Source organism: Desmodus rotundus, chromosome 6, assembly GCF_022682495.2.
Source record: "Desmodus rotundus isolate HL8 chromosome 6, HLdesRot8A.1, whole genome shotgun sequence".
NCBI classification, from domain to species: domain Eukaryota; kingdom Metazoa; phylum Chordata; class Mammalia; order Chiroptera; family Phyllostomidae; genus Desmodus; species Desmodus rotundus.
In genome coordinates, this window is record NC_071392.1 from 69,187,241 (window position 1) to 69,201,056 (window position 13,816).

Sequence of the window (13,816 nt, forward strand, 5' to 3'; positions counted from 1 at the left end):
TAGGATTCTAAGGCCAGATGAAACACTGAGGAAAGCTCTACCGATGTTTCACTGGGAATTCTGTTTTAAATACAAGTTGTATGTACTTGTATACCTAGCAAGATTAAATTAATATTTATTATTGTATTGTGTGTGTGTGTATTCCAGAACATATTTTCCACTCTTGCCTTGCCTTTTTACTCTCTTACTACTCTTAGTAGTGACTATTGATGAAAGATCTTCATTACCACATATTAAAATTCATCATTTATCCCATATAGATAATGCTTTCTGTGTGCCATTTCAGAAATCTTAATATACCATAAGGTTATAAAGATAATTTTCTCTCTTTTTCTCTAAATGTTTTATTATTCTTTTCACATTTGGATCTATAATCTATTTACAACAGATATGTGCAGTGTATTTGGTGTGATGTAGCAAATCAAGATTTGCTTTTTTCTATAAAGATATTCAATTGATACAGCACTGTTTATTGAAAATGCAGCCCATTCCAACTACAGAGTAATTTTTGCCATAAATCAAGTGACAATATTTGTGGGACTTTGGACTGTCTGTTCTCTTCCATGTGCCCTTTGTCTGTTTTTCTCACTATCATGATTTCCACAGCTTTATACAGTAGGTCTCACTATCTGATAGTGAAAGTTCACCAGCTTTATTATTGTTCAAAGGTATCTTGATTTTTTTCAGTTACAGTTGACATTAAATATTATAGTGGTTTCAGATGTATAGTATAGCGATCAGACATATATAACTTACGAAGTGTTCCTCTCAATAAGTCCAGTACCCACCTGGCACCGTACATACTTATTACAATATTACTGACTGTACTCTGGATGCTGTACTTTACAATCCCAGGACTATTTTGTAATTACTGATTTGCACTTCTTAATCTCTTCACCTAACTTTTCTTTGTATTTCCAATTAAAGTTTAAGATGAGCTTGTCAGTTCATACCACACAAACACAGACACACACACACACACATAATCAGACAAACCCTCCTACAGCTTCAGTTAAGATGTCATTGACTCCATAAATTAAGTTGGAGAAAATCAACACCTTCACAATAATAAATCTTCTTACTCATAAACATGATATTTTTTATTTTTTAAAAGATTTTATCTAATTCTCTCAAGAAAATTATATAATTTTAAATATAGATATTATACACATGATTCATTAGATTTACTTGTATTTAATATTTTGTTATTATATTTTAAATTTTATATTCTACTCTTTGATATTGTTATGTAGAAATAGAATAAATATTTGTACATTAGTCTTCTATGCAGTGACTTTACTAAATACACTTATTAATTCTAATAGTTCGTATTTATTCTAATAGTTTTTATTTACATGCACAGTCACATTATTTGCCAATTATGATGCTATCATTTAGTTCTTCCAGTCTATGTGAACTTTTGTTCTTCCTTAATTACATTGGCCCAGTCTTCTAGTTCAGTGTTGGATATAAATAGTGATAGCAGGATATACTTGCCTCATTTTTTATTTCTAGGGATAAGCTTTCAATAAATCATCATTAATTATAATGTTTATTATGGGCTTTTGAAGATAAGCATCAGAATATGATTATGTTTTTGTTTTCCAGTAAGCATATTAAATCTTATGAAATGCTTTTTCTGTACTTATTGAAATGGCCATGTAATTTCTGAATATCTTTTATATGTAAAGTAATCCTTCCAGCATCCTGCTGCTGTAAAGATGAAGCATCGAACACTATGTAGTGGTATGTGTAAGAAAATTAGGAGTATTCCAGTTTTATCACCATTTTTAAAACATATCCAAAACATCCTCAAAGTTTCATTACAGATTAAATAAACAACATAATTTCATTCCTGTTTAAATATGTAATAAAATTTGATTTCTGATTACATACATAAATGAAAAGCATATATCTCTGTTTCATAGAAGTTTAGAACATTAAGTTCCAGAGCTGGGATTCAAGCTGAGATGTATATTATTATTTTGTAGGGAAACAGGCTGCATTAGATTCATTCGTATTGCTGAACCTTCTGCCAAACTCAACGGACAAGTATTACACTTACAACGGCTCACTGACCTCTCCTCCCTGCACAGACACCGTTGACTGGATTGTTTTCAAAGATGCAGTTAGCATCTCTGAAAGCCAGGTAATCTTGGAAATTCAAACAAATGAAGTAATTTGAAAGGATGTAAAAAAAATGATTTTCTAAGCTTTACTACACAATATGTTTTAAAGCATTTTACTCCTGCCCTTGAAACGGGTATGTTAAATTACATATTAAATTATCTTCTTTTTAGTTGGCTGTTTTTTGCGAAGTCCTTACAATGCAACAGTCTGGTTACGTCATGCTGATGGACTACTTACAGAATAATTTTCGAGAGCAACAGTACAAGTTTTCTAGGCAGGTGTTTTCCTCTTATACTGGGAAGGAAGAGATTCATGAAGCAGGTATGTACTGAAATATAATTTTTCTACAGCTCACAGAGTCAGCGTTGTAGGAGACAGTGTGGTACAATAGAAAACATACAAAACATACATTTTTAGAAATATGTTGATCATTAGCTTTGTAGCTTTAGACAAACTTTCGCTTCCCTGAATCTCAGTCACCACAGCCAAAAAATGGCAACTTAAAAGATCTATTTTGGGCCATATGACTAACTCCATTTAGTAGATGAGAAATGATTCAGTAAGGAAGTGATTTTTCTAAAACATGCAGTAAAAAATGGCAAAACCACATATGCACCCCCAAATTCATTTATGGCACCTGCCTGTGCTAAAAGCTATAAAAGAGAAATGAATGAGGGACTGAGTTGTTCAGAGCTTGGGAAGATCGTGTCTGATTGGGGTGGTCACGCAACCTCAATGAGAGAACCATATTTGAGCTGAGCCTTGAGGTATGATTTGAGGGTTTGTTTTTTTTCATTGTTTTTGAGGCAGAGAAGTAATTTATTTCAACAAGTATTTGTTAATTAAATTTGTTGGGGTGACATTGGTTACTAAGATTATACAGGTTTTAAGTGTCCATTTCTATGATGTATTATCTGTATATTGCATTGTGTGCCCACCACCAAAAGTCAAATCTTCTGTCACCATAAATTGGGTTTTCAAGTGTTCATCTTTGTGTTGGCAGCTCCCAGGGGAGAGCTAGCACCTCGTAGGGATTGAAACCAAATGTGCTTAATTATTAATGAATACAAAGTGAGTCTTTTTCCCAGTTGCCTTCTTTGGGGATAGGGGGTGGGGATGACTTTGTCCTTGTAAGGCAATGGAGAGGACATGGGGGGGGGGGGCCGCATCTCTGCAGTGGTTACTGGGTCTTTTGAAGCTGGCACAGCCGTCAGAAGCCTTTAAAGATGCCCGGAGGACACAATCGGTTGCATCTGCTGACTTGTCCTTTTCATTTTGTCCTTTGAATGGACTGATTCATGAAAGAAATAGTTGAAGTGGCCTTTGCTTTGGGGACTTAAAACCTTTCCAAGTACACGGTCTTCTTTGATCTCAGCCCTGCGATGAGTTTTTGGCCATCTATGACATTAATTTAATAATCATCTGCTTTTGAAGATTAGGCATTAAAACAGCATGTTTTAATGTGATATTTGTGAGCATTGTTTACCTTTGAACTACAAAAAAATAGAGCACAAGACAGGAGTAATGAAGAGCTGCACTTAATGTTATGTTAAGTTTCAAATTAAATTGCCCCAAAGAGAGGAAATTTAATTATATTTCTACTAGCAACATTAAATACTGTAACATCCTGTCTGGTAAATAACAGACAATTGATTAGAATAAAGAAACTGGATTTAATCAGCTCCTTTTCTAAAATGCATATGACCAAATACCAAATTAAATAAATGTGATTCTTTTGTCATCTCCTTTTTTAAAAAACAATTTATTATTTTTTGACTTCAGAGAGAGAAATGAAGGGGGGGGAGGAGAGTGAGAAAGAGAGAGAGAGAGGGAAAGAAACACTGATTTGTTTTCACTTGTTTATGCATTCATTGGTTAATTTTTGTATGTGACCTGACTGGGGAACAAACCCACAACCTTGGCGTATCCAGCCAAGGCCTCGTCATGTACCTTTATCAGTTATACGTAATGAAAACATTTGCTGTGTAGTACTAACTAGTCTCAGTGCATTCCCCTCCCCAGCTCACTTCCTTCTCTCATACTGAACTCTATGAAGTCCCATGAAGAAGGCAGACCATATCTCCCAGCTTCCACTTATACATGCTCTTTCCTGTCCATGGCATGTTTTCCCTGATGTCTTTACTCATTGCTCTCCTCCTCCTTCAAGACTCAGTAGACCACTGCATGCACTGGAGAGTCACTCTGACTCTATCTCCATCCCCATCAGGTCTGGCTCTGGCTGGGGCACAGGATTGTGCCATCGTAGAGGTGCTGTGCCCACAGAGTACAAGATAGTGATGCACATCTCAGTTGTGTGATGTCCCCAGGTGTGTGCCTATATTCTGTGCATCCAAACCTCATAGCCATTGGCACAGAATGATGATTCTTTACTTACTCCTTTTCTCCCCCACCTGCCTCTGAGCTCCATGAAGGAAGTCACTAAGTTTTCTACCTCTTAACCTCTGTTGCTGAGCTGAAGTGCAGCTCTCATTCACCATACATTTACCAAATGAAAAGAATCCATTTCTATATAATGCAAATAAGGCAGGTTACACCTAGTGGCTGTCTGTTGTACCATTCAGTGTGTCTACCCATGTGTCATTCCGATTCAATGTGTAACGTTGTTGTTTCCAAAGTTGAGGTACGAAGTCCAAAAATAATCTTAACGAAAACAGTAATAGCTGTCATGCATTGTGTAAATCAGTGTGTTCACCCTCACATAGGCCTTGTTTTCTTCATTGTACAGTTTAAAGGGTGATAGTAAGTATGTCCAAATTCACAGAACTATGAAGGACTCAGTCTTTGAACCCAGGTCGTCTTGATTTTAAAGACTCCCAAACCTCTGTCCACTGTGCTTTATATTTATAAGTGAACATCATTTCTGCTTATATAATTTTATGATATGAAACTTTTCAAAAATATTAGCTTTTTTGAAAACTGGAACAACTGAAGTTTTGCTTGTTCCAACATGAGTCCTGGCATTCAACAAGCACTTATTATCATTTGCCATGTGCATAGTCCTTTGGTGTTTTTCTTAATGGATACATCATCTCCTTTCTGCTTTCTTCATCTGAGTTTGAGAATAAAAACTGAGGTTTGCATTTATGTTCAATATTTATTTTTATTAAATTTAATCTGAAAATAAGTTTTATTACATGAACGTAGTTTTTAAAACTAAAAAAATATAGATAAGCACACAGAAGAGAATAAAATTTTTTTATAATGTCACCAACCAGAGATACAACTGCTATGAAGATTTTGTGAATATCCTTCCAGAAGTTTTTCTTAAATTAAAAATATATTATTACTTCTTACAGAAATTAAATGGCACTATATATACCTGTTTATTGATTTTGTTTTATTCAATGTTAGAAATATATTGTTAACACACCATTCTTTATGAAGTTTTCCATTGTAAAGCATAACAACTTATTTAACCAGCTTCTCAGTTTGAATATTCAGGCTATGCTTATGTATTTTTCCATGATAAATATCTAACATCCTCATTTTCACCAATAGAAAAGTAAGAGTTGGCATGAAAATTGTCAGAATTCTTCTCTCGTTGTAGAAAATATAGTTGTGAAACTACATTGCAAATAATTGCAAAAAACATGTGAGGTCTGTATATTCATATAAACTCCTTGAGAGTAGAGATCAAGCTTTATTCACTTCTGCATACATAACAGGAACTCATTTTATCAAACACAAGTGTTTGTGTATGAACTCATTTTATCGAAACTTTAGTCCTCCACTTCTGAATTTTTATGCGTAGCTGCCATTTATTAGCAAGACATGACTTTTCAGTAGCACGGAATGCACGCTGGCTTCTCTCAGACTCACAGAATTTGGTAGAACCACTGGATCTTGAAGGAGTTAGTAAAAGCTGTCTTTTAGACAATGAAAAATGTGTGTGAATAACCAACCACACAGAGAAAGAGTGAGTGTCAAGTAGGTGAAGTTCAACTTTGTCCCATGTCTTCCAGGTGCCAGATGCTTTCCCACTGCCCCCCTAGTCCACTATCAAGACTCCCCACTGAGAAGCAGGGGCCGTGTGAAGCACAGTGGGAAAAGGCATCGGCTATGTAGTCCAGTATGCTTTTGGTTTCAAACTCCAGTGCCAATACTTATTAATTACATAAAGATGATCAATTTATTTAGTTTATGAAAGCCTCAGTTTCTTCACCTATAAAATGAGAGTTAAATGCCATTTTGTATGTTGTTGGAGGATTTAAATGTACTAAAGTTTGCAGAGCAGAGAAGTCTTTTGAACATAATGTGCTCCAGACCTACAGCTACTAATATTGTAACGGGTATGTGTATACATTCTTGTGTATATGTGTGTGTGTATGCATAAGGGGCAAGCTATCGCAGCAAGTGCAGGGCGCTGTTCAAGTTTTCTGTGTTTAAGGCATTTGTGTGTTGAATAGGATTATAAATACACTTCAAGTTTCATTTAATAGCATTGTGATATATTTAATACAAGCTTTAAAAAAACAATAAAATATAAAATGCTTTTCAAGGCAGAATGACATTAAAGGAGTATCTTTATCCCTTAATGTTGTATTTGAGCTATGAAATGTTTTTAATAAATTTCAAAAAATGTCACGATGAATTATACATCAGCAGAGTCACCTTCTTGAAGGTCAGTAGCTGTAAATAGCATTCATTAATGTCACATGAACATTAACACTATGCTCTAGCTATAAACAGAAAAATTACATGAAGGTTATTTCCTTCTTAGACAATTATATATTACAGATCAAACTATTGACAGACTTACTGTGTACCCCTGGAGAAGATTGACTGAGTTTGGTACAATTGGAAAGATATCTTTTGCAAAATTCCTTTTGGTGGTTTCTCTCAAGTGAATGATATAATTATTGAAAGGTACAAAACAGTGACAGATCATTTTCAGTTATTGTTTTTTAACAGTTATGGCAATATTTACATTAGTTTTTATCAAGATCTGCTACTCTCTGAGGGGAAATCACAGCCTTCATATTGATTGTCTTCTGAGTTTGTAAATCTTTAGGCTCCTCTCAGGACAGTTGTCGAAGTGCCTGTCTCAGTATGCTTTTAAATGGTGGTTATAAACCAACTACTCGGCCTAATAAGTGAATTTGGCAAAACAGCGGGATACAAAGTCAACCTTCAGAAATTGAAGGCACTTTTGTACACCAACAGTGAATTATCAGAAACAGAAATTAGATGAAAAAAACCATTTGCCATAGCAATGAGAAAAACAAGGTACCTAGGAATAAACCTAACCTAGGTGGTAAAAGACCTGTACTCAGAAAACTATACAACACTGAAGAAAGAAATTAAGGAAGACACAAATAAATGGAAGCATGTACCTTGTTCATGGATTGGAAGAATTAACATCATCAAAATGTCCATATTACCCAAAGCAATTTTTAGATTCAATGCAATCCTTATTAAAATACCAATGATATATTTCACAGATATAGAATGAACATTTCAGAAATTTATATGGAACCATAAATGACCCCAAATAGCTGCAGCAATTTTGAGAAAGAAGAACAAAGCAGGAGGGATCACAATACCTGATATCCAACTGTATTACAAGGCCATGGGAATCAAAATGGTCTGGTACTGACATAAGAACAGACATACAGATCAATAGAATAGAATAGAGAGCCCAGAAATACACCCATGTCTCTATGGTCAATTAATATTTAACAAAGCGGACAGGAGCATAAAATAGAGTAAAAATAGCCTCTTCAACAAATGGTACTGGGAGATCTGGACATGTATATGCAAAAAAAAAAAAAAGAAGAAGAAAAGAAAGAAACTAAACCACCAACTTACACATAAACCAAAATAAACTCAAGATGAATTCAGTCATGACACCATAAAAGTCCTAGAGGAGAATATAGGCAGGAAAATTTCTCCTATCAATGGTTACATGGTGCATCAAAGCAGGAGACTCATATCTCCTTGACCATCTGCATCAACTTTCATAATTAGCTGAGAGATTTGTCATTGCCAAAGAATTTACATGTTCTCCTCATTTCTACTTCATCTCTTCCTTTTCTTTTCCCACTGTTTTTCCTGTTTCCTTGTGACACCCAATGCTTTGTATATTAATCTTTCATACTTGTTTTCCAAGTCATGCACATTCCTACATATGAGGAATTAACCTTATATGTTTATAAATAATAGAGGATAAATGAATTTCTGTGAAGCTTTTACAACTTTTAGTGAGACAATGTAGTTTTGGAAAGCACAACCTAGTTTGGTCTAAGTGGTATATTTTTTACAAGTTTATTTATATTCCTCTACAAATGGAGTCTAGGACTTAGAAACTTGTATAGCTTACTAGATACATGGGTTAGAGGTTATCATAGGAACAAGCTTGTCAGAGGCAGAAATTTGTATGTAACCACAGCCAGCAACCAAGTGGTTGACAATTCAATGTTAAAAATAAGTGTTTAAGTGAGAACATTTATTGCACCCTAAAAAAGGAGACTACATGTTCATTCTTTATATGTGAGAAATCTTTGCCTTTGTACCGAACCACGCACTTGTACTCTATGCGATTTGACATGGATAGTAGGCTTGTCATAGCCTGGCTCACAGTCAAAGATTTGCAGAAACCAGATTCTCATTCTTGGCCTGTGTTCCTTGAAGAATCATTAACTATGACCCAGATCACATGTCGCTTATGGGGGCAAAAATCGAGTTGATTTACTCCTGTAGAGGAAATGGGATGTCAACAGAGTTCTGAACTTTCCATCATCAAGCAAATTACATTTTATTACTATTTTATTATATCAATTGGATAGCTTGTGTTTGGTGTCTGAGTATGTGTCGATCTGGAAAATACTTCTTGATTTTAAATCCAGATTTTGTGCTTTGTAGAGTATGTGCCCTTCTAATAAGATAAACTAATTTTAATAAGAAATACTAATTTCGATAAGAAATATAAGGAAAACCTGGAAAATTTAGTGCAAATTAATAACTTATTTTATGATAATTACCCAGCTTTATGCTTGAACACCATGTAGTATATGCATATGGAATTAATTAGATTGTTATTTAAAAGAGCCTGATAGAAGTACAGATAGAAATACAAGATTATCTTTTTTAAAAACAGATCAGTTATTTAATTAGGTTTTTCAGAAGGAATTTAGAACTTCATTTTGTGAGGATAAAGCCCATTCGTGAGAGCAAACACAGAGGGGAGGTGGCCCTGCTGCTGAGGGACAGTTTTAATTTGGGGCAGAATTTGTGAGCCCATGGCTTTCTGATCAACCTCGTGTTGCTCTGTAATCTCGTATTTCTCCTCCGTGTCAAAGATCTTCTCCTCCTGGGATTTTCACACCACTGATATCAATTTTGGTGAGGTGGCAATGACAAATTTCTGGTGTGTTCTACACAGAGGAACTCGATTAAAGGCCAGAGGTCCAGTCACAAGCAGCAGGCCACTCACTACTCAGCTGCTTCAGGAACACCACCCTCATGCCTCTTTGACGTCCAGTGAGGATGATCAGATTGGTTCCTGGAGTGAGGCTGGTCTGCAGTTTTCTCACAGCTGACTGAAGGGTTTCTTGCCGTGGCTCAACAGCTTTCAAGGCACACCTTCAATAGGATACTATCTAGGCATTTTGTGAAGCTTAACCACTCAGGTACCACCATTCTTGTCACCACCAACTGGTTTTGTGACAGTGGCAAGAACTTTTTCCCCTTTCCTTTTCAATCCTGGATTCGGCTGCAGAATACTTCCTCTTGTACATGGCCTTTCTTGAATACATAGCTGACCGGGAACACCTGCCAGTTCCTCTGAATAGGACAGGGTTTCGGCTGCAGTGGGGCTTCCCTGCCTTAGGCGTCTTGGCCTTGAGGTTTCCCTTCTTAACCTTGCCACCAGCATCAGCCTTCTTGGCTTCAGCTTTCTTCTCCTTAGTATCCAGCTTCTCAGTTTTTTCACCTGCCATCTTGCAAGATGGGAAAAAGCAAATTATCTTTTTAATACATTCTAAACTATATATTTTCCCATAAAATCCTGTATTTCAATATCTAAAATACAAGATTTAGCTGCAGCTTTATAACCTACTACTGTTATTGATTATCAATAAACAAAGGGAGTGTTTTTAGAATACATTTATAATTAAAAGTGAAAACTATTTTAAAAATTACCAATAAGCTCTTAGAGATTTATAAATAAGAAAGCAGGGCAGTAGAACCTGATTACAAATATATTAATTTTTAGAATCCAGCTTTATGTTAACACTTATTCTTTAAAAAAATGAAGCATCTGTGATTTCTGCTGTTAGGTTTAGATAGGCATTGACATCTGACCATAGAAGTTTGTACTATTTAGGCAGTAAGTAGACTTTGGAGTATCTTGCAGCTAATAATTTTATGTTTTTCTCCTGCAATATTTTGTGTGTGTTTTGTGTGCATGCATAAAATTTTAATGCATTTTGATAGTTTCATTTTGGGGGAAGAGAATAGTTCACTTTAAATCATTTCCACACTCTAAAAGCTGGGATTGATTTTTTGAGAACAAAAATTTACAAATGATTGTCCAGAATCACTTTTAACCTTTCAGAATGGACTTGGGAATCATTACAAGCAAAACTGAGGAATCATATTCCTACAATAACAGTTTCTGTGAGTAGCTCACATGTATTTGAGATGATTTGATGGTCTTCTGTCATCTAGTGGACACTAATAGAAGAGTCACTAGATAGCATAAAGATGATGTACTCTGGGCCTAAATTATTACAGAGTACATTTTCTTACTTTGAATTCATGTGTTTTATAATGGCAGATTTGTCCTTTTATTTTTAAAGGATCAGCCCACCCTAATTTCTTATTAAACAAAAAAATGGCATCATAGTTTGTAGTGATCAATCCTGTCTCTAACTCATACATGCATTTATTTATACAAAGTATACATGTTTATATTTTTCTGACTTATTCATACACCATCGCTAGCATAGCATACATTTGCTAAAATTGATGCTACTAAATTCTGCAGGTAAAATTTGTTTCAGTTCATAGGCCAGTTGTGAGTTTTGGGTGCCCTCCTGTGCTCATGAGGTAAACTACAGGCTAGTGTAGCGATAACGGTTTTTGGTGACATTCTCATGCTGTTGAGGCGTATTTTCATTGGACCTTGAAGTAGTTTTTGTAGCAGTGACAGTTGGGTGACCTATGCAGGATCTCATTCAGTGGCTTTGTAACTTTGGTATCCCTAGTAAACAAAAAACAGATTCTGTGAGCATATTAATTAATCCTTGGTCTTAGTGACCTTTCTCTCCCTCTCTTTTGCAAATCTATCCAGCCCATGAAGAGATATATTTATTACTTTGATTAATTTGAACAATATCATAAAATTTTATAATTTTATTCTCACAGTTAGTCCAAACTATCACAATCTGAATGTATTTCAGAAGGCATCAGAGTACTCTTTCACTTGAGACAAAGTTTTTGGCACTATTCCCAGCATAGGCTTGAATTCTACTTTAAGTTCCTGAAAGATTTCAAAATACTGTTTTTTCAGGCAATAAAACCAATCTTCTAATTCCCTGAAATTAACACCTTGATCAATTTGTTATGCAAAAGTGGGATTTTGGTCAGCAGATCTGAAAAATACTGAAATAATAGTTTTATTTGTTCCCCTATGGTTTTTTCTAGTTGGAAATTTTGAATTATTTCAAGGATTCTCTGTAAGCAAACGGTCTAGTAGCAGAGCATCTTTTATAATTAAAATTCTCCTCATCCTGAGCTAAACAAATTTTTCTGGTACTTAATAAGAGAAATAATGGTACCATAAACTTGTAGATGTCCTTTGTTCATTTATTTCTAAAAATGAATTAATGCCAAATATTCAAGACAGCAGTGTAGTCAATCTAGAAATAAATAGGTATGGTGTTTATGTTTATAATCTGTTAAGACCTATTTGGAAAAACAATAATATAAGAGAACATACAATTTATCCAAAAGCAGTAGTAAAACAAAACAGACAATTGAAAATGACGTTGATCACTATGGCAGAGGCAGAGGTCAGAGCACTTCACCGCATCCTTTCCTGAATGAGAAGGTAGGACCTGAACAGATAGACACAGGCGGGAGGAAGAAGTATTTCACATACAGGAAATGGTGTAAACCAAAGCTCCACAGTGGGCAAGTGTAACTCGTTACATTCTTTTGAAATAAAATCAGCAGAAGTTTTCATAGAATATGTTTTACTAGTTAAATCCTGGAGGCTGACAGTTGTATCAATAATTGTATTTTTTTTCTTTCTGCAGTTTGTAGTTCGGAACCAGAAAATGTTCAAGCTGACCCAGAGAATTACACCAGCCTTCTTGTTACGTGGGAGAGACCTCGAGTTGTTTATGATACTATGATTGAGAAGTTTGCAGTTCTTTACCAGCAGTTGGAGGGAGAAGACCAAACCAAGCATGAATTTTTAACAGATGGCTATCAAGACCTGGTAACTATAAGATCATTTGTTTCTTGTGTTGATAACATCATAGTTTAATTTTCAAGGAAAGATCTTACAAGTGATTTTATATTGTCGCCCTTGGTTACTTTGGACATTGTATGAGGCTCTCCAGTGGGGAGGAGGCAAAGCGGAAGCCAGCCCAAATTATGCCAAAACTAAGAGTGAATTTTTCTAGGTTCTTATTTATGTTTTGAATTCCAGGTGACCACAACTTTGCAAAAACAACTTGTAGAGTAGACATGTAGGGAGGACTTAGCAACTAAAGGTCACTAGTGTGACTTCTTTTAACAAAGAAAGGGACTCAAAGAGCAGTTAAAAGTCCTTGACTATGATCTCACAGTTGTGGAGAGAGTTGGGCCTGGAATCTCAGTGCTCCGGTACCGTCCTGTATTATTTCCCTGCCATACTTCACCAGCCCCCCAAAATAAAACATACATTAGGGGCCTTGAAAGTCCTTTTTTGGGGGGCATCAAATTTGCAAGTAGCACAGGTGAAGTCAATTGAGACAGAACTTTCAGGACAGAGGCAGGTAATCCTCAGGCAAGATCCACCTGCTCTTCCTCCCCACCCATGCACATCAACTGAAGAAGATAAAGGACAGGTTCCTTCTGTTACCTGAGCATCTCAGTAGTAAACTTCGCCTTGGTAGGTAAGTGTTGGCCATAAATTGGGGTTTAGCTGAGAAAACCCCCTCTGGGTGTGGATCCCGGAAGTCCCCACTGCAAGCCAGCCAGCTAGAGTCCCACACGTCCTGCCTTTAAACAAAAACTGTCCCTGTCATCATGGTGTTGAATATTATATGGACAAAATAGATAAAATTTGTACCAACATTTTAAATTTAGTTAACTAGAACAGAGAGACAATGAACTGGGAAAGTTGTGGAATTAATGGAAATATACTATTTTTTTCATTTCGTAATGATATGTAGATAATAATTTTATTACTGACTGGCTTATATATTGTTAAGATAAAGAAATAAGTTGGTTTTTCATTGTGCTTTTATATTTTATTTCTTGCAAATGCTACATGTTCATTTGTCTAAAATATTAATTTGTATTTTACACTCATTTATAAATTGTAAGAGTTCTAGTTAAAAATGAACCATTCTAAAACTAAATCAGATTTTTTAAAGCTAAAAATGCCTAGTTTTAGTAGCTTTTCAACTTAACATTACATAAACTTTTTCTTTGGTTAATAAAATATAAATAT

The 13,816-nt window shown here is 35.3% G+C and overlaps 1 protein-coding gene across 2 annotated transcripts in view; it reads left to right on the top strand.

Moving 5' to 3' along the window:
* The window catches only part of PTPRZ1 (protein tyrosine phosphatase receptor type Z1), a 191,326-nt gene that overhangs the window by 117,147 nt on the left and 60,363 nt on the right, over positions 1–13,816 (top strand). For both annotated transcript variants that reach the window (XM_045191159.3, XM_053926660.2), the window contains exons 7-9: positions 1,992–2,149; positions 2,301–2,451; positions 12,411–12,595. In XM_045191159.3, the coding sequence (XP_045047094.2) occupies positions 1,992–2,149; positions 2,301–2,451; positions 12,411–12,595 (494 nt within the window). The remainder of the gene's footprint in view (positions 1–1,991; positions 2,150–2,300; positions 2,452–12,410; positions 12,596–13,816) is intronic.